Source organism: Desmodus rotundus, chromosome 2 (genome assembly GCF_022682495.2).
Source record: "Desmodus rotundus isolate HL8 chromosome 2, HLdesRot8A.1, whole genome shotgun sequence".
Lineage (NCBI taxonomy): Eukaryota > Metazoa > Chordata > Mammalia > Chiroptera > Phyllostomidae > Desmodus > Desmodus rotundus.
Genome location: NC_071388.1, coordinates 149,015,909 through 149,041,620, shown reverse-complemented (window position 1 = coordinate 149,041,620; position 25,712 = coordinate 149,015,909). Strand labels below are relative to the sequence as shown.

Here is a 25,712-nt window from a genome sequence, read left to right as displayed (position 1 = left end):
GGAGAACTTTGATACCTAGCCTGTTTACGTGACCGGAAGCAGTGAAATCAGGCCAGAGGAGGCTGAGATAGACGGCTGCTGTGCTCCGAGATAGACTACTAGTCCTAGGATGGGTCCACTCTCCGCTGCGGTGTTCTAGCCACCCGATCCTTTAACTCGGTTGAATTTATGTAAATTAGTTACAACATCATCCCAGGGCAGGGAGAAGGGAGGGGTCTTTTCAAAATCTAGGGCAGCTTAGGGACTTGGAGGGGCAAAATGTAAAAGGACCACCAGTGATGAAAATGGAGTTTGGTAAAAAGTTGGCCCTTTGTAAACTTTTGTTTTATTTTGTTTTTTAAAGTTTAACATGTGTGCTGTTGAGATATAACTACAAAGTGTAATTACTTTGAGTTTTTCCGAGTCCTGAAGTTGTAGTTAAAGACGTGTGAGTTCATTTCAGTCTGGAAGTGAAGGTTTAATTCTTTGCTGGTTAAGTTGAGCTTTCCTGAAGTGCTGACTCTGTTTTGCCTTAATACTCTGTAGCATTCAAAAGCTGTTCAGGGAATTTTTTTGTTAATTAAAAGATAGTAAGGTAAATTTCAAAAACCAACCTTTTTAAAGCTAACTTTGTTACACACACAAGCTGACTACTCATTAAGTTAACTTAAAGATGCCTTTTGACTTTTTCTTAGGAACCTATAGCTGCTGATGGTATTAACTGTCACATGGGAGAGAAACTTGAATTCAGTAACCAGGGTGCGGGAAGGATGGGCACAAGGGAGTAAACGACGACAAAGGGGGCGCTTGGGGCACAGTAGACAGTGCGGTGCCCCCAGAGCACCGTGTCAAGGTTCTGCCTTTGCTGTCCAGCAGACCTGGCTTCAAATGCAGCCCCACCATCTACTAAGTGTGTGATCTTGGCATATTACTTAACCCCTCTTGAGACTCAGTTTCCTACTCTGCAAAATGGGAATACAATAATGTGCCTGCTTCATTGGATTAAGAGTAAAATAATGCACATGAAGCCATCAACACAGTGCCTGGCACATACTAAACATGCAGTGCGTGGCAGTAATTACTGCTCACAGTTTTTAAATTACCATTAACCCATTCTGAATATTTAGGAGTAATCAGTTTTATTGTGTTTGAGTTTTCTTCTTTGAATATGTGTCCACTCTTTATCAGGACTTAAATTTTTAATTTCAACAAGTTCTAAAAACTTAATCGTTGATGAAAACTTTTTCTGCACGAGGATATAAGAAATTGGAGTAACTGAATGCTTCTCTCTCTCAGATCTCTTTCTCGGTCTCAGCCAGTTATGAGAAGTAGTTGCTATGAGGATAACACTTGAATTTGAACCTGTTCCATATAGGATTCACCAGAGGCCAGTCGTCCTACTCAGGGTACATTCAGGAACCCCTTTTTCCCACCTGGGATCTGCGTACCAGGAGGTTTTTTTCCCCTTAGGGCAAACCAGAGGGGAAGTGGGATGGGACAGTCTGTATTTGCTCCCCACCCACTTTCCAGAGTTGGAAAATATTACTGTAATAAATATAGAGGTCTGTCAAAGATCTATTAAATCAGCTATGTAAATTCTCAGATGTAAATCACGCTTCTACTTATGCCAAAAATAAATACATAAATAAAAACCTACTACCTTCATGTCCACACAAAATCCAAATAAATCATACCCTCAAATGTTTCTTTTACTGCGCAGGTCCACACCCAGCCCTCCACTTTCCATCCCAGAGCAGAGCAGAGGTTAGAGCTGGTGGAGACTAGGAATGCTGTCTTTAAACTGTGTGCTGGTTCACTTGCTTTGTGTCGGTATAATCCCACGGAGAGGTGGGGATGGACCTGATCCACAGCTCCTTCCAGACTTCTCCACGTCTTACCTCAGGTGACCACGTTTCAGCCTCTGCCAGCTGCACTAAACGTCACAGCTCCATGAAGAGCCACGTGGCTTGTGGTGTGGACGGGATCTTGGACATTCATCCAAGATAATTTAAGGAAAAATGCTCAGTTGCCCAGTTTGGTCTACAGCTACAAGTTTTTGTGTAAATCAGAGGCTGGGGACAGGGAGGCAACTGTGTGTTACTTTCGAGCACCTCTGTTAACTGAAGTGAGAAGTAGAGCATGCCTGGCTAATTTCAGGTAGCAACTAGCAGATGTATTGAGTAACTTTGGAGAAGAAACACAGGCTTCCGGTGTCATGAATGGGGGTCTGCGGTTTTACCTGTAGAAAATCGGATTCGTTATCCCTTAGAGAAAACCAGGGATGGGAGGAAAGAATGAGTTTGACTGCTTATTAAGGGCATAAGTCATAAATATTTGATAAGGTATGATCTCAGGCAGGTTTTTTCTTGGGTTAAGCAGTACTGATGTTCCCAGTTCAAGTTAACCCGTCTTGCTACTTTCCTTCTAAAAGAGAATCTCATGAGGTAAATTGGTGTTTGGACTTAACGATCTTAGCAAGGACCCTGGGCAGCGAGAAGTAGAATCTGCATACTATAGGACATGAAGAAATGGTTGCATGTCAGACTGACGAGGCTCCCGGTGCATTGGGATACTGGGAAGTACAGGATGGTCACGACGGACACCGGGCACCGGGCCAGGTACCAGCAGGGATAGTGGAGATTACTGACAAGGTGTGCAAGGCTACATGTACTGCAAGGGTCTGCTTTTTGAACTTCCCAAAGTGAAACTCAATTGTGTCTTATACAGATGCCTAATTTTCTTGATTTTGATAGTAAAAATCAAGGTGTAAGATTTAAAATTTTCATTGAATGTCCATTTAATTTTATATTTTCAAACTATTACTTAATCTAAGTGATGTCCTTGGCTTAGTATATTTATTATTTAGAAGATGGGAGGTGAGAAAAGTTCTGTCCTGATATGAAACTAGCATCTGCTGTAAGAAGACTTCAGGGTGTGTTCCATCTCACACCGAAACATTTAACTTCCTCATAAGCCGTGTGTGGTGTAGGGACAGAGACTGTGGTTGCTTTTGATTGGTTAACAGAGAATTATCTGGTGTGAGTAACAATTTCAGACATTCTTCCAAGGTGGCCGCTGACTGTGAAATCACGCAGAGCCCTCGGTTGCAAGCTTTACAAAAGATGTTGGTTGCTGCGAGGCCTGGGAAGGTTTCCAAATACTCCACCATTCTCACAGGGGTTAAGTTTCACAAGGTTAGCCAGAGCGAAAGGCAGCCTGCCTGTGAGTCTCATCCAGATGTCTCCGTGAAGATCGACGCCTGTCCTAGGACTAGGTGAAGTTTGCTGTATTTGAGCATCTTGATTGAACTCCAGCTTTCTTACCCTTAAAGACTAATGGCTTTCCCCTCCCAAGTCATCTGAATAAAATTTATCAGCAACTTTCAATCAAATGTTCTTCAGATTTTGAAAACCTTTTCAAAAGCCTAGTGATTTCTAAATTACTGTATATTAAAATGATATTGCCACATAACTTCATGCAAGTTAATGTTGAGTCTCAGTAGACATGTTCCTTAAAATCTGTGAGTAAATTAATCTTACATAAATTCAGTCATATTTAAGGTGCACATAGTGAAGATTCTACTGAGTTCTGTGTTGAAGGGGGGGAGAGTTTTTTTTGTTTTCTGTAAAATAAAGTTTTTTTAAAGGTGTAAATTAAAATTTATATGTTAAAGTACCTTAAGATAATCTGTATTTATATCTTGGTGACCTCATTTTATTTTGGAGGTCAAACGGCTTCTGAATGGTGCTGAATACCTTCCACCTGGAGTTCTTCTAACGCCCATCTTTGTTTTCAGCAGTCTCTGGTCCCAGCCCACCCCATGGCCCCGCCCAGCCCCAGCACCACCAGCAGTAATAACAACAGTAGCAGCAGTAGCAACTCAGGATGGGATCAGCTAAGCAAAACGAACCTCTATATCCGAGGGCTGCCTCCCAACACCACAGACCAGGACCTGGTGAAGCTGTGCCAGCCGTAAGTAGCAGTGGCTCTCATTGTTTTTAGCTGCTAAATATCTCTTTGATCATATTAGAGAGTGATATAAATGGTGTTATAAGAGAAGTTCAGTCCAAGACAAATCTGTGAATCCTCATTATTGGCACAGTGACAGCGTTTCCGAGTTTCCAGTCCTTGGACGCTTTTTCATTCAGCCCATATAACAAAATAAATTGGAGCATTTTCTCAGTAGAATTTGACTTTATTGGCATATGAGAAGTACAGTGTGAATTATTTAAAAACTGATGGCTTGATCCTTCGGAGGAGTGCTTATTTTTTTGTGTGGAAGCACTTCTAGGGGGCCAATCTATCTCGTAATAATAGAAACTGTAGTTGTCGTTGTTTGTTGGAAGGTGGTTACTGTCAACCCTTATCCTAAATGTGTGTAGAATTCTTAATTCCAGCCCGGAGATGGTAGTCTGTCTTCATTAGCCACCTGCATGTCTGTGGTCAGAGTTGTTCACCCTCATCTCTCTGGGAATCCTTGTTCCCCACATTCCTATTTCTGTTCTCACCGCCCCCCTCTCTGAGTCTTGTGAAGAAATATGCACATGTATATAAAGTTCCAAAGTAAATTTGCATTCCTTGCTAATGTTGTTGATAAATAGAACATAAATATGCTATTTTGCTGCCGTCACATTTAACCCAAGGAGCCAGAAGTACTGTACAGCGCAAGGATGATTGTATAAAGCCTTAAAAGCCTTTAATCACTTTGAGCTTTCCTACAAAAGCCCACACATACAACAGCATCTTTTATTTATCCAAAGACAGTAACGGTCTTCACAAAAGGAATTTTACATGACTGGGGAAGGAAACGTCCACTAGGACTGTATCCTGTCCCCAGAAAAAATATTCCCAGGTCTAAACATCTGGTTAATAGCATCTCGTTCTTGTTGTCCTGGGTAAAATAATTAGATTTATTACTTCTTACTTGAAGAAATTTTTTTTTTCAAAATTTACTTGGAACTAAAAGTAATTTCTGGCCTTCCACTAGCAGGTGGTGGTTCTGCAGGGTCCACAGAGCTTTGCAGACGTCACTCTGAGCACCGTCCCTGTGCTTTGCCTGTGTTACTCTTTCCATCACCCCTCTTGGACTTTGACGGCCGCCCTTTGCTTCCAGGACAGTAAAATAATGTCCCGTGCTGGGGACTATTCTGAAGGCACGTCTGGCTCTTAGGGTTTGCTACGCCCAGCCCCAGAGTCAGAGGGAACTTTGCCAGGCACACCCGGCCCTCTTGCAGCTGTTCAAGACCACAAATAGGCATTTGCTATCTTGTCTGCTGCTGGCCTTGGCTGGCATCGTCCTCTGCTTTTGCAGCATAATTACAGGTAGATAGAATGCCCTAACGTCTAAGGAGCTACAAATAGAACTTTGTAGAAAACAGAAGAATGAAGCTAACCCTCAAATTCTTGAGGTATAAAAGTAGGGAAAAGAATTTCAGATGTCAAATTGTTCCTTACCTAGTTTTGAATCATGTAAGATGAGTTTTAACATCAAGGAGATGAATAAGCATGAAATAATAGAGTGATGTCATGTTTTATATACAGTACATATGTATTTTAAAAATTGTCAAATTTTTGATTGAATCAAATCATATTGCAAATGCAGAAGAGCATTTGATCATTTTTCTAGAAAATTGTTCCTTTTTGGTTGTTAGTCTCTTTGAGGTACGTGGTTTTTGCTGATGGGTGTCAACAGCGTGCTCTTTGCTGTCATCAGTAGCACTCTCGCTCTCTCTCCTTTCCTCTGCAAAAACCCCAGGTTTGATGTTTAGCTCCGGTGACAATTGTCTTGATATGTACTACACAGAGTCAGACATACAGTGAGAGAGGACTCTGTGTCAGCATCTGCTGAGAGTTTCATTCCATTTAAGACAGAGCATCTCATAAATACGAGATTTGACTTGCTGACAGTTTTGTGTCTTAGGATGGATAGAGAAAGAGTGAAAAATGGCATTCCTGTTTTGGACTTAATTGTTGCCAGTAAAGAATAGCTAGTTGGTGACACAGAAATTACAAGAACTTTATGGGGAAGTAACTCATCCTAGTACTTAAAAAACCCAGTGGACATAGAGATTTTTAGAAAAGCAAGTATCAGAAACTTCTCAGAAAAGGTAAGTAGAAATTCATAGCTCTAAAATAGAAAAACAGTCTAGAAACAAAATTTAGCAATCACAAATTAACCTGACTGCAGGTGGATTGCAGGGAAACAATGAAATAAGTGATTTGGGTCTCCAGGGGGCTTGGTGTTTCAGAGGGTTGTCTAACAGGAAGGTGGACTAGATATGTATAATAGTGACCCAGTTCCACACAGACACTGCATGGGGTCTAAAGGCAAGACTGGCATGAAGATTGTGAAAACTGAAGAGGAAAACAAAAGATATTTTTAGAAAGCTACGTTGCAAGTAAAATATACAGATGTTACCGTGTTAGAAGAAGTGGCAGTGAAAAAGTTGACGTTATAATGACACAAGAGATGTCAAGTTAAAAAGAGATGACAGTGGAGAAGCAGCCTCACCCCAAGTCAAAGAGACTCACGCCACCGGGAAATGTGGATCATCATGGTTACTTGGAGAGGAAGGTAGCTCTGTGTGTAGGTTAAGGAGGGAGGTAGCGTCAAGGACCGGACAGGGGTGTGACTGTGGTCATGGTGGCAAGGTGATGTGGATTGACAGGAGATGCATTTTCTGGGAGCCTTTGATGAAAGAATCTGACCATCTCTAGCTAACTTCTAAATTATGAAATGTGTATGAGAAATCTTGTTGGGACATCATGACTACTCCTGGCTGTTGCAACTTTGCTTCCTGTTTCTAAAAAATTATCTACTCAAAAAATGTACATCAGCACTGACTGGGCGACTCAGTTGGTCAGAGCATCGTCCCGATATGTCAAGGTCATGGGTTTGGTGCTCAGTCAGGGCACATAGAAGAATCAACCAGTGAATGCATTAGTAAGTGGAACATCAAATCCATGTTTCTCTCTCTCACTTCACTCAGGAGAAAAAAGTACATCGGTACAGTTAGCCATCAAGTTTAGGAAATAGAACAATCTAAGAAACAGAAAGGATTAATCTGCTGCCCTTTAACCTTCAGGCATTCTTAACTCTCTCCCTTCTGTCAAATCAAACAAATACTGTACTTGACTTTGTTACCATTTTATTTCTCTCATTGAAACGTCTTATGTGAATTTTCTGGGAAAATGAGTTGAGGGCTCTTATCGCTTCCATTTTCTTGCCACCTTAACCTTTTGCATTTTGCCTTCAAATTCTCAACTGAAACTGTGAGGGCATCTTCTGTCTCCCTTATTTGCTCTGGCTTTTCACTGTCATCCACTTTTCCTCCTCAACTCTTGGCTCTTTTGGCATCAGTTTTCTTGGCTTGTTCCTGTGCAGCCCCATCCTGTCATAGGTTATTTTCTACAGATAGCACCTCAAATGAAACATGATCTCCTTCCTCTCTAAACTGTCATTTTTCCAGGTTCACTCTCCTCATCTTGAAGTTGTGGAGCAGTTGTTGACTATTTCCAGTGTCCTCTTAGTCACCAAGTCCTGTAGCTGGTCAGGACTCTCTGCCTAAAGAATTGGGTGGTTCCTCCCTGGCTCCCTACAGCATAACAAGTGGGCACCATTTGCTCCTGCTGCTGCCTCACCTCAGGGGCCTCTCCATGTCCCTCTCTTGATTCTTCAAGGCAAGTCCAAGCTCACTTGGCCTCCTTCAGGTTGCACCACACTAAATTCTGCTTATTTCTTTTTGTGTGTTACAGTCAGCATCTTATTTCCATGCACTTCCACTCTCCAGATGCCTGCACATTATTTAGCAGCTTGTCTGTGACAGTGTAGTCTTCACAGATTTTTCACCTACATTATAGAATCGTGGTGGTCAGTGTGGCAGGTTTTTGATATCCCAGAGTTCCCTGCCACAAGGCTAGGCACATACGTAATTCTCAGGCAAGAGCCTGGAAAATGAGTGAAATAATGCTTATATCATGAGATTGTGATTGGGATTAAATCAAGTTATACTGGGTTGGCCAAAATGTATGTTTGTTTATTTGTTTCTGTAAGATGGCTCTAATAGGGCTTAGTTGTCTTTAACTTCATTTGAAACAATTTTGTTAGATTGTATTGTGGCGGCTGTCATGTCAGTGTGAATTTTTTTTAAAAAGCCATCAAAATTGGTAAATTTTTGTATAGACATTTTAATATTGAAGATAGAAGAAAATATGCAACATTTTGGCATATTATGCTTTATTATTTCAAGGAAGATAAAAATGCAACTGAAACGCAGATTTGTGCAGTGTATGGAGAAGGTGCTGTGACTGATGGAACGTGTCAAAAGTGGTTTGCAAAGTTTGTGCTGGAGATTTCTCGCTGGATGATGCTTCACAGTCGGGTAGACCAGTTGGAGTTGATAGTGATCAAATCAAGACATTAACTGAGAACAATCGACATTATACCACATGGGAGGATAGCCGACACACTCAAAATAGCCAAACCAATCAAGTTATTGGTGAAAATAAAAAATGTGTTTTTCATTTTACAGAAAATACTACACAGACATTTTGGCCAACCCAATCTAAGCAGCTGGTTTACTGCCTAGAACACAGTCATCATTGAACAAATGTTAGACTCCCCTGTGCCTGTGCCTTTGCTCCTCAGAATCCTAACTACTAGAATAAACTTAAATGGTACATAATCCTATATGTAAAACGGAGGAGCAAAAGAAAATATATTATGGTCTTGAGAGCTGGGGAAGCTAGAGAAGTGGGCTATGTTAACATAACCCCCAGTCTTCTCCTCCTTTAGGCTTTTTGTTGGGCAGGGTGAGTGGGGCGATTGCAGAGGACTAGTTTCAGCCTCCTGAGGCCCATGCCTGATTTATGTCTTGTCCTAACAATGACTATTGCATGGAAAAATCTTTCATTCAAACTGTCTTTTCTGAAGATTTCAAAACAATGTCTGTGTGCAAGTTTGGTGCATAGTTCTTCCTGGTTTGCCCTTGGGAGCAAATGTATGAGTCTCTGTTGGCCATGTCCAGGAAGCTCAGTGGTTACTTCCTATTGATGTCACATGAAAGGTCTCAATAATTCAGTGTACCAACAACTTATTTTATAAGAGAAACAGTCTGTTGATAGTAAAATAAAATGAGGTATTTCCAGTCCTCCTATCTTATACAGCCTTTCTCTTATTCCCATACCAACTTTGGTCATGTTTTCCCCTTTTACTCAAGAGCCATATAATTTATTTCTAAGTTCAATAAAACATGATTTTAATGCAAATGGGAGTTACATCTAGCTTACAATACTATAGACTATTATAAATTAAAAGGAAATACTTTTGAAATGTAATCAGTTTCCCTGATTGTAATATTCACTACATTTTCATTTCCTATGCCTTTGTTTTCTGTTCTCTGCAAGTTTCCTTATTCTTTTGAATATAGTACAACTCTTTAAAAGGTGAAATAGAAAAGCAAGGCAGGTCAACAGAGGTAGACATAAAAAATCCAACCATGATGTAGGAGAGAGTAAATGTTACAATTAGTGAGAAGCCAGAGGAAGGCTTTGTTAATCTTGATGCCAGGGGATTGGGGTAGCTTTCAGCGAGGAGATGGCATTGTGACCTTAAAGGACAGGGGAAATTTCATGCAGGGTGGACATAATTGTGTCCTCTAGGCCTCAGAAAGAGCCCAGGAAATGTGAGAGTGCTTGGGTGTTTACAAAGCACAAAGATCACTTCTGGGTACCATAGCTGTCATTCAGCCATTGTTAGTTAACCAGGGCTCCTGGCGACCAGAATTTGGAGTGCAGATGTAGAGGAAAATGTGGCTGAGGGTGGGGTACAGGTTGGGGTCAGGGGCCATATTGTTAGCACCTTGAATAGCGAGCTACAAAGTTGAGAAGTTTTTCTTCAGTTACAGAACAGTTAGCCCTTGGAGAAGAGGAGCATACATCAGTGTCTGTCTCTGTCTCTGTCTCTCTCTCTCTCTCTTTCTTTTTTCTTTTAGAATGATAATTCTGAGAAAACTAGGAAGGTTGGTTTGGAGAAGGAGGCTCATGGGCTGACCCAGGGCAGTGCTAGGACATAGGAAGGGAGACACCGAGGGCGGGGTTGTCTGGGAGGTAGGAACGTCCAGACTTGAGCATGATTAAAAATGACTATAAGGTTGTAGCTCTGAATAAATGGAAAACTTGAATTACGCTGAGAAAGAGAGCACAGGAAAATATTAGGGTAACTATCAGGAAAATGGACAACTTAAAATGATCATGTTCTTCTCTGTGCATCTCTATTTATCTCTATAACTTTAAAATTTCTTAAGCAATCTGTCTGTTGGAAGTTGTTTTCCTCTACCCCGATCATCCCTTCTATTCCAGAGTGGTTAGGCTTCGTTAGGGTAAAATTTGAAAGTGAAGGCATTCTAGTAGGAAGAATATAGTCAACTTTACCCAAGAAAGGAGTTAACTTCAGTGTTTATTCTGAAAGTGACAATGGGCCTGCCAGACCCAATATCCTGAAATTCCAGGTAAATGTGAAATCCTTTGGAATTTATAGAAAGTACATGAATGTCATGAGGACATTACATTCAAAACGAAACAACAATCCTCTGATGAAATAGGAAAAATCATTCCACCCAGAAGAGATCTGGTTTTCACTTTCAGATTGAAGAGAGAATTTAATTTAGAGCCAGGTGACTCAAGTTCATTCAGTTATTCCCAAATGACTCAGTTCAAGAAGCCTGAATGTACCCAGAGTTACTACATTTATTTTAGAAAAGAAACACACACATATACATACCCCACATGGATTCTACACTGAAGTATTCGTAGCTCCACAGACATGAAAGACGCAGACCATAGATTTTATTGCCTACCTTTAGCGTCACTCCAAAGTCAGGCAGTGCGTCTCACCACCCCGGAGCTCTTGAGGTAGGGTTAAATTAGAAGCGATAAAAGGAGGTGATCTCTCTTAAAGGTATAATTTACTCTGCAAGGACTGTCTTCCACGCAAGTTGAAGAAGAGTCTTAGTGTGATAGTGGTGGTGCCGGATTTAACTCAACAATGAAAGATCACATGCTCTTTGGTACTGCATCTGAAGTCATTGAGATCTGGGCATGTTGAGCTGTATTATATTTCAAAGACATTAGAGATCTTAAGTCTTTAAAATTGAATTTTATAAGAGTACCAAAAACTGTATTTGGTGAATTTGTCTCAGATTCCTTTGAAAGACAGGGAAAGAAAAAGAAAAGTTATCAGAAAGTGTAGGGTAGTAAAATATTTCTTCTCTTATTAAATAAAAAGTGTTCTTTATTGACTGCAATGCTTTTTTTAATCCTCCCAAAAAGTGAAATTGAGTTAAGATGATGAGATGTCCACTGTTGATCATAGGAGATGCATACCATTCTTGTTCCTTTTATTGCTATTATATAGCTTCTTACAGATTTTATTTATATGGTACATAAGAGGATTTTTTTTAAGTTACAGATGTTTTTCTTTTACCTTTCAGGAGTTCTTTCTTCATTGATATGGAAGATTCTCAAACTAATAACTAATAATAAAAAACTAATAGCAATAGTTTCTGGGACTTGGCCTTTCCTAACATTGCTAATAAATAACACAATAAAATGACACATAATGACTCAGAGCATAGACAAAGGGTCTTGGGCATTTTACTGAACAGTGATCTAAGATGTGAAGTTTTTCAGACTTTTTAAAGAAAGGCATGCCAATCTACTGAGTCAAAATGTTGAGTCACTAATTGTGACTTAACTCCTTGTGTAGAGTATTTCAGTAAGGATCTGTACGAAGAGTAAAACACGGTGCGTTTGCAGACCAAGCAAAATGCATCATCTTTGTGATCTTCTTTTCTAAAGTGGAAGTAAAGGCAGATTTGAGAGTTTAGGAGCAACAGTGTATTTAACTAAATATTCCTACTCATCTTTTGAATAAGCTGTATAGAATCATTTTTTTGTTCATTGATTGCTTCATTTCCCTTCTTGGTAGGAATGAATTCTGGCATATTAGAAATTTTATGTACAGTAGACCTGTGACATACCACGATAGAGTCTGAAGGCTTGGAAATCCCAGAATTTAACAAAAATAATTTTAGCATGAAAAAATTCCCCCCAACTACCTAATTTCGTATAGAGAACCATCTCGTTCTTAGACCTCATTTTGCTCTTTCTTCACTTTTATCATTAGAACTATCAGTTGGCTTTTATTAGGTGGTGGACATTTATCAAAATTAACACTATTTAATTCCTTCTTGAGAGTTCCTGATACACGGTTAGAGCAAAACCTTCTTGAACTATGGGCCCTGGGTGATGGGCCCTGACTCACTTCCTCCTGCCGAAGAGTGCTCACGATTCAAATACGTGCTGCAGCAAAATTTAAAGTAACTGGAGCTCAGAGACTTTCTGAGCAGTTGAAGTCTCAAATATTAATCATTATTGTGAAGTACTTACTGCATGCATGCATTTAGTGTTTTGGCAGACCGTCTAAGTTATGACTATTATCTATTTTATCCTCAGGGCAAAATCTTCTGGTAAGCACGGACTTTTAGAGTTAGCCAACCCTCCTTATTGTCAGTTGACCTTTTTCTTGAGCATTTCTTTCTGTTATTCCTAGGTGTGATTAAGAGGTCTCCTCCCCAATAATGCCCAACTACTGCATAAGCTGTTGGCAAACCAGTTTTAATATTAGCATTAGCAAAAGTTCACTGGGAAGCCAGCACGAAAGGTGATGGCCATACCCACAAGAATTCTTTAAGAGCATCCTCCCATTCTCTGTGGGAGCAGGTGGGATCTATCTTATGTCCATTTCATGTTCCTTATGAACCTTAGATTTCTGTAGCATCAGCTTGGGGGTATTTAACCGTTATATGAAGGGGAAGGTAGTATCAGGAATAAAAGCCTCCAAAATTTTTATTTGGCAATTGTCCTTGATTTGAGTTCGAATTTTTTTATTGAGCTACTATGAATCCTATCACCTTACTGCCTCTCCCTTTATCTTTCCCCACCTTCATTTAATTATCAATGTATGTGAAAAAATCTGGTATAATGTGTGTAAACACTGGCATACTGCTAGCAATTAACCTATGTCGGCTGCTTGCCATGTGCCATAACTGTGCCAATCGTTTTATTATTTAATCCTAAGAACAATTTTATGAGCAGTATTATCATCCCTATTTTAAAAAGGAAGTTGAAATAGGTTTCTTATTGCTCAGGATAATACAGCTGATAATGGGGGAGCCGGGACTTGAGCTCGGACCGTCCAACTCCAGAGCCGGTGCTCTGAACCTCTGTGCTTTCTGTGCCCCCAAATGTACTCGGAATGCCCATTCGTTATCCTCATCCTCCCTCAGCAGCACCCATGCTCCTCCATTTACCACAAGCTGCAAAAAGAGTCATTTCTCCAGGACCCTAAAAGAGACATTCAGACATGGTAGATTGAACACGATTTTGTTAGAAAAGTCAGCTTCCCCTAAGTCCTCTTGAATAGCCCACAGAATCAAAAGCTCCGAGTAAAGGCAGGAGGATAAAGGAGAAACTCGTCTTTCCTGACATCTAACAAAGTAATCCCTTTTAATGTAGCTGGTTTTACAAAACTCAGCTCCTGGTTAGCTGTCTGGTGTGCAGCTCCACAAGATTGCACAGCATAGAGAAGGTAGGTAATTTGTCATTTCTGCCATGCCTGAGGGGGTTAGTGCATCTACAAAAAGAAACACTCTTTTAGCCCTAGCCGATGTGGCTCAGTTGGAGCATCATCCTATAAACCAAAAGGTCACAGGTTCAATTCCCAGTCAGGGCAGATGCCTGGGTTGAGAGTTCAGACCCAGTCCAGACCCATAAGAGAGGCACCAGATGGATGTTTCTTTTCACGTCCATGTTCCTCTTCCTTCCTCCCTCCCTTTCCCTCTTGGGTGAGGATCGTTATCTAACAAATCTAGACAATATTGCTTTAGAAAATAATGGACACAATGTAGCATTACAACCTTACTACAAGTATAAATCTGATGAAGTATAAGACTGCTTTTGAGGAGATATTAAACAAGTAGAAGGGAGTGGTGAATTCCATTATTTATTAAACATGATGACTTTGATTTTGCTAGACACTGCACCAGACACATGTCCTGACCTCAAGGGAGGTTCTTATACAGAAAATAAACTTCCCATGTCATGAAGACCAGAATGTGATTTATCATGTGAGAGATACATGGGGAGGGATTGCATGTGATTGGGGGCATCAGGAAAAGCTTGGTACTTGGGGAAGTCTTCAGACGGGTAAGTAGCTGAAGGTCAGTTTTGAAGCCAGGATGAACTTGGCTGGCCTGCCCTGTCTGGTCCTCAATAGGACGATATCACAAGGGATTTTAACACCAGAGGAAGGCTTGTACTTCACTGGGAAGGTAGGTGATACACATTGCCTTAAGATTTGCCCTTGATGGAATGTGAAAAAGAGGCTGGCTCCAAGGAGGAAGATGATTCAAAGATAAGACTTTGAGTCTAGGAAGCTGGTAGTTTGGTACTATTAACAGATGTGGGAATGAGAAGGAAAAGCTTATTTTTATCCTTGCCTGGAAATTCTCACCCACTCTCAGGAAACTTTTTACATAAGTGTTTGTTTGCTTTGTGAGTTTGTGTGCTTTTGGTGTGGTTATTAAATGGAAAGAAATAATGCATCAATTCCAGACTGGTGAATCTTTAGCGCAGAAAAGAGACTAGTAATTAAACATGTTTATTTTTCAGCTGGAATACTGTGTATTAGAAACTTTCAGTTGATAGAACCTTTATGGCCAGCAGTAATAAGATCTGTATATTCCTCCAACATCTAATTATTTTCTTAAACTGTTAACAGTTCAGTTTTAGAGGCTTAACCTTTTTTCTACATTGCTTTTTGTTAATAAATTGCTTTGCAACTCCCTTGGTAGGATTGTTTGGTTTCAGACTAGAGACTTTTGAGAAGAGATTTTGTAAGAGAGCCATGAGACTGAGTAGGAGGAGAGGAGGATGAGTTTCTCTAAATGGGGTGTCTAGCGAGGAAGTGCACGCACGATGCAAGCAAACCTGATCAAGTTCATGGCTCTACTAGGGTACATGGACTCTTTCTCCCCCGGCCATCTGTGCACCCGCTGACCTTGGGGCCATACCAGGCTTAAACTTGTCTAAAGTGGCTGTGGAATAAGGATGGCTTGTCTTCCTCATTTTCTGTTTATGCTGTAGCATCTTCCTGCCTCTATTCAGTGTCAAATGTCAGTGAAGGAAACTGTGTGAAAACCAACATTTTGTGGAGTATCAGCAGTTCTGATGCATAGTTTTAGATTTTCAACTTTGAAAAGGCCACTTTCTGAAGCATAAGGACTGTTCCTTTAAATGAAACAAAGAGGCAGTCATTTGGGATCCTAGAAACAAATTAGGCTGCCAGCCCATTTGGACAGGAGCATGGATCCTTTCCAGGGATTTTCCCAAAATGCTTCATCTGCACCCCCAAATCTAGGTTATAAATTGTGAAAATAGTATTGCCCCTTTATAGACATAGCTTTTGCTCCAACATTTAGCCTATTTAAATGGCCTTGTGTAGTCCTTTTGCTTAGTTGGCTAGATAACGTTTTGTTTTTAAAATTTTTCTTACTATGTCTTTATTCATTATCTTTTTTTTTGGTTGATACCATGCAATTAGCTGTTAAAAGCTGAACTCATTTAATTTTGACTCAGATTTTTGAGGCAAAAGAATTTAAGCCTTTATTTAATTAAAAAGTTTATTGCACTCATTTCATGTTCAGGCTGAATCAGAACTTTGCATCTCTTCTGGTCAAGTGGCTGTTAACGAGAAGTACTCACCAGGATTGAAACTGGCATGCCCAGGCCCTTCAGTAGAAGCTGAGTCAGAAGCTTCAGAGAGATACATATGGAGAGGGTCAAAGTGGTATGCAGTTGTACTAAGGAGCACACAGGCTCTGGAACCTTCCCCCTTGCTCTGCCACTTGCTTCGGCAAATACCTCAGCCTCTCTGTGCCCCAGTTTTTTCACCTGTAAAGTCGGGATAATAGTAGTACCTATAACAGAGTTATTGTGGGGACTCAGTGAAATACGTGAATGTGTGTAGAGTACTCAGAACACTTCCCAGCGTGTATTGATGCCGCTGTTATCGTTATATATTTTTTAAAGCTTCCAAGAGGTGCTGATGTTCAATCCTACTTTAAAACTTCTGATTTAGTCCCTTCATGTTATATACTTGAGGAAGCTGAGGCACAGAGCAAGTTAAGTGACCTTCTTTGGAGTCAAAATTAGTAGGTGGTAGGCCTCCTGAAACACCCACCTAACTTGATTTGCCTCTTTACTTGTCACGAGTGAGTGTAAGCTCTGCCCTCAATTCTGCCCTTAATCATTAGTATGAAGTATCTGAACTTCAGTTTCTTGCCAAAGAATTTAGCTTTGTCCTCTCCACTGCCAGCACTCATCAAGGCATTGGAAGAAATCATAATTTTGAAGAATTGTGTGAAGGGTATATAGTGCCTTTGTTCATCACAGAGCTTCCCAACCTTGTCAGGGCCTGCAGGGGAGGACACTGAGTTAGATTGTATTGGGATTAGATTAGATGATTAGATTAGAACATCATCTATTGGCAAGGCTGCGTGGTGCAGGAAGGGACAGGCCCCACCCAGTCCCCAGGGGTTCATGGGATCAATATCTATGTTGGTAATAGAATGACTTCAGCAGGGAGATTTTAGTAATTTTTTAGTAGAAAAACCTTCAGTCAAATGAAATCTTAAGAAGAACTACACATACAAATATTTCAAGGTAGTATTCTTAATACATGTTTTATAAATACAAATGTGTAACATTTATAAAATCTGTCAGGGAAAAGAGGCAGTTTTGATGAACTCGAAAATTTGAGGTTGGGACTTCTGGAGGACAGTTGTAATTTAGTATCAACAACCAAACATATCTAAGTATTTCTGTATTCCATTGTAGTTGTATAGTATTGGAAAAAATACTCATTCACATCCATAGGTTGTTGCAAAAGGTAACGATTTTTTAACAACTCATTTTATCTTGTTCTTAATATCTTCTTGAATTAATCTAATCCAGAACCTGGAAAGGACCAGGAATTTTTTGTTTTGACTTTGAATTCCAAATAATACAGCTGTTCACAGGCTTCATGATTGATACAAAAATTCAGAACAGAAGCACCTAAAACACGTAGTCAGTACCAGCCTTGATGATGTCATTTACCCTGACTCAACATGGTAGGCAGCTTAGTATTGTACAGCTGGCTGTTAGGTCACAGTGAGGAAGTATGCCAACCAGTTGTACCTGCTGGTGGCCTGGGATTTATTTGAGTGTAATGTGTGTGTAGGTCGTTTGTACAATTCTTTATGAATGGACCTGTGCAGACTTGAATTTCCAGAGTATCGATGTAGAATTACAGCTTTTCTAATCAGTGACTCACGGACTTGAAATGTACCTGAAGAGATGGCAGGGATGCATTTGCCCAGTGCCTGTGCTTTAAGCTATTTAATATGAACGCGGTTACGAGTGTGTTGAAATTCGTTGTACAGTATGTCTGCTTGCATTCCTTTGTTGTGTATTTAAAAGACTAAGAAATAAAGTTCAAAGAAAAAAATTGGTAGAACTCCTCAAGCACCTTTGCAGAGCCTGACTTGGTAAGGACTGTTCCAGGAAGTGTGGATTTTATTCCTGGATGCCACAGGGTCAGCAGAGTCTCTCATATGTTAACCATGTGGCTGTTTGCCCTTGTGGAATCTGTGCCAGCACCAGGATACTCAGCCCCAATTGGTCATTTGACCGGGCATTACACTAGGGTGTGGCCCTCAGAAGGAAGCTCCTTCTGGCCTTAGAACTGGGGCACACGGAACTTCTCTTGAGCCCTGGACTTGCTTTTACTGTAATGAGCACTCAGTTTCGTAATTGTTGTATTTCCTTCTTATTTTGACCACTAGGACTTTCTGAGCCAAATTTCCTTTCATTGTTGGCAGCTCTGCAAGACCTTGCATTCTGGTTCACATATCTGTGTAATAACTCTACTCCTGGGTTTATTTTCCCTTTATTTTGAACTCCGTATGTATTTGTCTTGTGATGTTGCTTATATTTTTGCCAGCAGTCTCAAACTTTTTTAGAAAGAGATACAAATAAATGTTTCTCATGCTCTGTGTTTGACCAGCCCTTTAAAAATCACAGCAGATGGACTCTTGGTTGGTCATCTTTTATCATTTTGTACAGTAATCATTTTTATGAAAGAGACTCACTTGGAAATGCGGGTGTTTTCAGATATCTAATGGCATTTCCATTGCAAAGGGAAATCTGGTCCCTTCTCTGCGTGGTCCTCTAGAGACGTGAGTGGATACACAATGTCCCAACTATCAGTGAACACTAAAATCAGCAAATACGCAAAATCATGATTTTCAGCAACTCTTAGCTTGATGGACATCTGTAGTAAAAGGAAAGGTTTTTTTTTAATATACCCATTCTCACTTGGAATTCTCCCTGTTTTTTGATGTTTGAAGATGGTACATCAGCGACTTCCCTGGGTATGAATTTTAGTTATAAAAGCTTGTTTCACCTGCGTGTGGGTGGCTTAATAAATCACAATTTAAGATATTTGGTTCCAGCTTCTAAACCTTCTGTGAGCTGCGTGTCTATACTCTCTCTCCTGTGAGTTCCTGATGAATTCCTTGATAAATTCCCAGAATCGACCTGAAGGCACAGTCTCTGTCCATAAGTAGGTCATATACCACAGTTGTTAGTTTCTTTCCCGCCTCTCTCCTGCATGTCTACTCTAATAGCACCGGCCTTTGCTGGACTTGCATAGACAGTAGTGATATATTGGCTGTGAGATATTCAGCACTGGCTCTATTTCTTTATAGAGCGCAATCTTACTATATAGCTTTGATGGTTTTCTGGCTTCTGCCAGATCTGGGGTTCCTCTGTGGATCTGCCCACTAACCAGTGTCCGGCAGGAAGAATTTCAACACCATGTTGGTAAGAAATGGGAAGGTGACACTTGATAAATAATCTCAGACTACAGCAAATTAGGTCCCACTTCATCTCTCCATTTACATTGCTGCTACTTTCTAACCCTCCCCAGTAGCATGCTCTAAGGAGCGCCGTCGTCACACTGATACAGTTGCCAGGGTGTGTACAATTTGAGCAGGTCTTTGCATGCTATGGGTGAACATGAGCCATAAAGATAAACATCTCTGGGCGTGTGCCTAAAATCTCTGTTCCCTGCTGCTGCCCACATCTGCACAGAGTGTACAGGTAGGCCCCATCTCCAAGTCCAGGGAAACTTACTTGTCCTGGCTAACTGAGCCCACGCGGTTTTTCATTTTCCAAGCCATTCACAAGTCTTACTACGGCTACAAGCCCCATATCATCTGCCCCCCTCCTCTTTACGTTTCTGATTTATCTCCCTTTATTCTTTTCTTCAGCCATAGAAGGGTCCTGGGTGTTTCTCAAGCCCACCAGCCCTGCTTTTGCTTCCAGCCCTGCGGTTATTTGTTCTCCTTTACCTGCATTGCTCCTCCTCTGATTCTCCTGACTCACTCGCTTGCCTCCTGAAGACTTAGCTCAGATGTCACCTTCTCAGCTACTCCACCTTAGCCTGCCTCCACCTCATCTTGGCATTATTAATCTCAACCCCCCTCTCCTTGGCTAGTTCATTGTCGTAGATGCCACCCTCTTATGTAATTTGCTTGTTTTTTTACTTATTTATTATAAGCAAATACTAAATATTTTTAATGAATAAATAAAATGCTTTTTTTATTGGCGCAAAGGAAAGCCATCTATGAGCCCAAGTGTCTAATTGCAGAAGCATTGTTTTCTTGGTAGCCAAACTCAAGACCTAGTCCTGTGTATTCGTTACACACACACACACACACACACACACACTCTCATACACTCACACTCACACTCATTGAGATGAGCACCTAAAACATCCATGAAAGTGGGTTACTCAGTGCTAGGAAAGGCCACAATGAAAATGAATGCTTTAGAATTTGCCTCAGGGAGAAATTTTATCTTTCCCCATGATAAATATATTTTTTATTTCTAAGCCAATTTTTCTCATCTATTTATCATCATATATATGTATTTCTGTAACATCAAAGAATTTTTTGTAGTAAGACAGGCTACAAGTAAATAAATCTAAAGAAAAATGGTAAATAAATAACCAACCACATTTAGCCTTCAGCTCTCATTGATAACATCAGAAAATTGAACCGAGATGAGGAATAAACACGGAAGTAGCAATACACTGCCTCATTTCCTCTTCCCTGGCAGAATTGCTGATAAATAAATGAGAACGCTCTTTCCTGCTGGGCCTGGGCCTCAGAACCCTTCTCTACAGGGCGTGACCCCTGGCGACTCATCGGAGTTGGAGTGCAGCACAAAAGCTGTTCGAAGCCCTTGGCAGATTTCTTCTAGCTTGTAGTCTAAGGCACGGGAGAAATAAAGGGCACTTTGTCTTTCTAGGCACCTGAAACCTTGCTTGTTTTAGTTTCTTTGGTATTTAGTATCTCCGCATAGGGCACATTAACAAACCAGGGGTTTGTATCTCCAAGTAACCAATAACGGCTATTTTTTCAGTTTGGTCAAGAAATAGCTTATATTAATTAGTTCAATTTTCTGATTACGGAGTTACACCCTATATGTATATCTCATATGAATTGTCAATCTTCAAAGCAAAGAATACAGTGGAATATATTTTCCTATCATGATTCAGGTTACACTTAACACTTGAATTTCGGAGCCATCAGTAGGACCAATTACCTTTGAACTATATTTGTAATGAAGAGCTACTTATGATCGATTTCTTGTCAATCAGGTGCTTGATCTCCACGTCATTTGCTGGGTGAGCATCACTGACAGGCTCTTGAGGCTCAGCCACCACTGAGAAGTCAGGCACTTGAAACAATGGACCTTGTCAGGAAAGCCATTTTGCTCCTGCCTCGTTTTCCCTTTGTCCTGGGTTCCTTGCCATTAATTTTTACCTTTTGTTTTCATCTTGTGGGGTAAGCCTTTTAATAACGAGATAGGCCTAATGTGTATATGCATACATGCATGTGTGTGTATATGTACATGTATTAACATGTATGCATGCACTTATACACATACATGCACACAAGTTTATGTTTGAATGCATAGATGGATAAATATCATTTTTACTTCCATGAGTAAAATAATGAAAAATATCCACTAGAAATCTTTTCATTCATTTGATAAGAAGGTATTTTAAATGAGACACCTTTTCAAATTCTTGTAGGGAAAATTTGGAGGGTCAAATGCATATGCTCTTTTTTAAGAAAAAAAAACCATACCCAATGTTGATTTTGGGTAGATTTATATAATGACTTCCTTTCATGTTATATTTTAAGTGGCATCGATGGTATTCTTTAATTGGGTCACAATTAGGAAAACTTGTGTAAGGCAATAAAGTTAGAGCTGATGACTGAGCAGGCGCCGTTCCATTCCGGGATGCCCCCGGCTCCGCAGCGCTGCCCTGACCATTCTCCATGCCATGGGCGGTATCTGATTTGGCACCGTTTGTTTCAGCCTCCCGTCTCAGACATGGACTGTAAATCAGACCAGGATACTGAACGTGAGAGAACTTTGTAAAGAATTGAAATAATCTATACAAACAAGATCAGAGATATCAGGGCCTCTGCTGGCGTGCCGTTGGGCTAGATTTGAGACTTTGCTCGTGAAATGCCACAAAATCCCTTAGTTTAATAATATTATGATTCGTGTGATAATATATGGAAAAGTGTCTTTGTATGGTGTTAGTGATCAATAAAAATGTAACTGAAAACGACGCATTCCGTGGATGAAAGTGGGGGACAGCCCACTAAAACGAGGTGGTTCTACCCCTCTTCGTCAGGGTTGGTTGTTCATGCCAGCACCCTAGGGCCTCCAGTGGAGAAAGCGATCGGTGCTGCTGCTGTCTCGTGCTCGCCACTGTTCTAGTCCAAGTCATTTTCCAGCTCTACAGTCTTGCTTGGTCCCTCGCATCAGTGAAACCTATTATATATATAACTCTCCTATTCTACCATTGGATGTCACGTGGATGCTATTATTGGAAGTAAAAATAGGATTTAAAAATGCTTTTTAAATAAACATATTGCATAAAAAATTATTGTTCAGGAGTCTTATGTATATGCAGGGTTGTGTTCACTTTGGTGTTTATGTGGTTTGAAATGTCTTGTGAGCAATATTCTGGGTTTTTCATTGAATTTTTAAACCATTGAGTTATATTGTAGCTACATTGCCAATAGAATATTACTTTAGCATTCTAAGCAATTAATTGCTGGTCCTTAGACAGGAAAAGACATCTATGGTCCCACCTCTGCATTAATACTAAAAGCAATTTTATTCCTTTAATTAGAAGTCACTCCTTCTTCCTCTGATAGTCATTGCTTACATGATTTAAGTTACAGTACAAACAGTCCTTGACAATGGGTCTACACTTATTTTTTCACCAGTGACAAGAAAAAGCTCTATTTTATGAACTTTCTTTTGTAACCGTGCTTTTGCAACATTTGCTTTTTTAAAAAAGTAACTTATGTGTAATAATTACATTGTTAAATTCATTAACAAACCCAAATGAAAATAAGAATTCTCTATGGTGGGTTTTGTTTGCTTTTTGTTTGTTTGTTTTGGAAGGTAGCTTTAAGAAATTTTGTTCAGAACTCTATAGTGTTGAGAGGATTTTGTTATTGGATACAAGACCACTAACTGCCGTTATTCTGTTCCACTGCATTGTAATGCCTTTGAAGTCTTTTAAGAATGGTTAAAAACAAAGGACCATTCAGTCACAGCATTCATCATTGCAAGAGTTAATGTGTAACGCATCTCTTGATTCCTGGCTGTTTTTATCCTAACGCATTCCTGAGTTGGTTAATGTATCTTTAAGAAGAAGGGACAGAGAATAGAATTTCAAGCCATTTTACGACATGGGAACTCAGGTTAACTTAGGTTAAATTTAGAAATAGATATAATGCAGATCTGAATTTTTTCTGTGTTTTTTTTTTGTATTTTAATGATATGATGTAATTGTTTCATACAATTTTGATAAATAAATTAGTATCGTATAAAAGCAGGTCATTATATTCTAAAGAAATGATCAGGCTAGCTCGGGGCCTACCTTCAGCACCAGGAGTGCCCACTGGCTGCCGTGCATTCTGATTGGTTGGTGCCTGAGTCATAGGAGTTTCGGTAGTTAAACATTCTCGGCTTCATGTCTGGGCTAGCATATCTGAGTTGAAGAGTACATTATGATGGTGAATAATATTGTAGCCCATCTCTGATAGGAACTGTGAAGACTCACCAGAGGAGGTCAAGAGCTGAAGCTCTAATTAAATGGGTTTTTTAGAATGAATGGGCGGGCATGGGAGGATGTCCAGTGGTTGGGGAGACCCAAAAGACTGCAGAAGTCTTCCAGATGTGGAGAAAATTTGTTTATCGAGTAATTCAGCAAATACCTATTGAGAGTACCTACTAAACTAGATGCTGGAGTTTAAAGGTAAAGTTAATAACGTAGTCCTTTACTCTGAACAATCACCTATGCTTAAGATAACTAATTTTGATACTATGCTTGACAGCCTGGACTGTTAGAGTGATGTCCAACCTTCTTAAAGTTTTAAACAAGGCATTATGAGGGAGGGTTATTACTTCTGCTTACCATCTCCTTCTGGAGTGATGGTCAAAATACTTGGCAATCAGAACAGACTTGAACCAATCTGAATAAGAACTGGCAGACTATTTATTCTCATTCTTCCCACCCATGGGAAACTGCCCTAATTTTCAAAAGGGATTAAAAGGCACACAATTTAGCTGGGCTCTCTTCTCAAAGAATAAGTAAAAGACAATATGATTTGGAGTCCGTTTAGATGCTAACGATCTGATTTCAGGCCTTGAACCTGCCTACCCATTACTGACCAGGGTTAGTCACTACCGATAAGCAGACCATTAGGCATGCACTAAATACTCGTTTCCACTTTTTCATTTTTTAAATGGAAATGATGTTATATGGAATGAGAATTTCTTTTTTTTAAGATTTTATTTATTTATTTTTAGAGAGAGGGGAAGGGGGAAGAAAGAGGGAGAGAAACATCAGTGTGTGGTTGCCTCTTGCCACAACCCCTACTGGGGACCTGACCCGCAAGTCAGGCATGTGCCCTGACTGGGAATCGAACTGGTAACCCTTTTGTTCGCAGGCCAGCAGTCAGTCTGCTGAGCCACAGAAGCCAGGGCTGGAATGTGAGTTTCTAACCCCTGCTCTGGGTTTGCTAACTTCCCTCAAAGGAGGGCAGTTTCAATCCCTGTTAAGAACTCTTCACCGTGTCCCCTAAAACACTGCTAGCCTGTATGGGCTACTCTTCCTGGCGTTAAACGTTGATAGTAACTCACTCTTTCCTCTCTTTCCCGTATTTTCTGTTGCTCTCTAAACTAATTGTTTCTGGGATGAAAATGTCTGGTATAGCCTTCTGAGCTTCTTGCTGTCTTACGTTTTTGTCTGCTCATCTATAGGACCTAATGTTCTACAGATTACTCAGCTTAGTATTGTGGGTTTTACTGGAAAGAGAAAGGGTTCTACTTTCTGTCTTTCTACTGAAATTACTCTGTAATCTTGGACAGATTTGCCTGAAACTTAGTCTGTCCTTTTTAGTAAAATAGAGGTAGAATGCTAACATTCTCAGGTTATTTTAGGACTGGTAGAGACAGATCATAGCTGTCATTTTGACCCCTTATGGGTACTCACAGATGGATGTTTCTAATGTCATAATTTTTTAAGGGTTAATGATGCATCACCAGTCTAGACCAGGGAGTCGTTGTATACTAGGTTCAGTTTAATAAACTTTTATTTGAGCATCTACAATGTGTCAGGCACTGTATAAAATGAAGGCATACTGAGATGATGCTAAGCTGAACAAACAGACTCCTGTAGCCCCCTGCACCTGATCCCCACCTGTTGTATACTGTAATACCAGGTTTTCTTTGCTCTCCTCTATAGTCTAGCATCTGGGCTGAGTGCCAGCCCGTAGTAGGCACTCAGTAAATAAATACTTGTGAAGTGCCATAGTTGTGAAATGTTTGCCATTCCCATACACTTGGCTTTTGAAAACTAAATCTGACCTATTCCTTTTGAATAGCTTGTTTGCATCTTCATAGAACACATTACTGTTTCAATATATTGTTAGAGTTATAAATCAAAATGCTCTTCGGTGCAGGTAAAACATCATAGCTATGAAAAAGAATATGAAAATATATCCACCCAGGTTCTGCCTTTGAGTAAGGCTACACTGGAAGTGTTTCAGGGAGGTAAGTGTTGATCTGGGGTTAAAATTTCTAGAGGAATGAACTCTTACCTTTTAGTGATGCTGGTTGCCTCACCTGGTATTGCTGCTTACAAGATACTTACTTTACCTGTTTCACTGGCTATTGTGAGGACTATGTGAGATAATTAATAATTAAAATATCAGAAATATATCAGTTTCATTGCTTTCATTATGATTTTTGAAAAATAAAACTTTAAAGTAAAAAAAAAGTTCCATTAAATGGCAACAACTTTTTAAAAAAAATTTCAAGAAGTTCAGAGCATTGGGCAACAAAATAGTATAGGAAGTAAATACATAGTTTTAAAACATAAGTTGGCAAATCAATTCTGCAACACTTTAAAATGTTACTCTAACTTCATTCCATAATCCAGTATTTTGTAGCTCATATTCTTTTTT

General features: G+C 40.0%; 1 protein-coding gene across 8 annotated transcripts in view; it reads left to right on the top strand.

Annotated features, from left to right (window-relative positions):
* Positions 1-25,712, top strand: part of RBMS1 (RNA binding motif single stranded interacting protein 1) — a 206,322-nt gene that overhangs the window by 112,565 nt on the left and 68,045 nt on the right. For 6 of the 8 annotated variants that reach the window (XM_024579881.4, XM_045187469.3, XM_024579880.4 and 3 more), the window contains exon 2: positions 3,776-3,951. In XM_024579881.4, the coding sequence (XP_024435649.1) occupies positions 3,776-3,951 (176 nt within the window). The remainder of the gene's footprint in view (positions 1-3,775; positions 3,952-25,712) is intronic. The other 2 variants (XM_045187468.3, XM_053918724.1) reach the window with 1 other exon arrangement.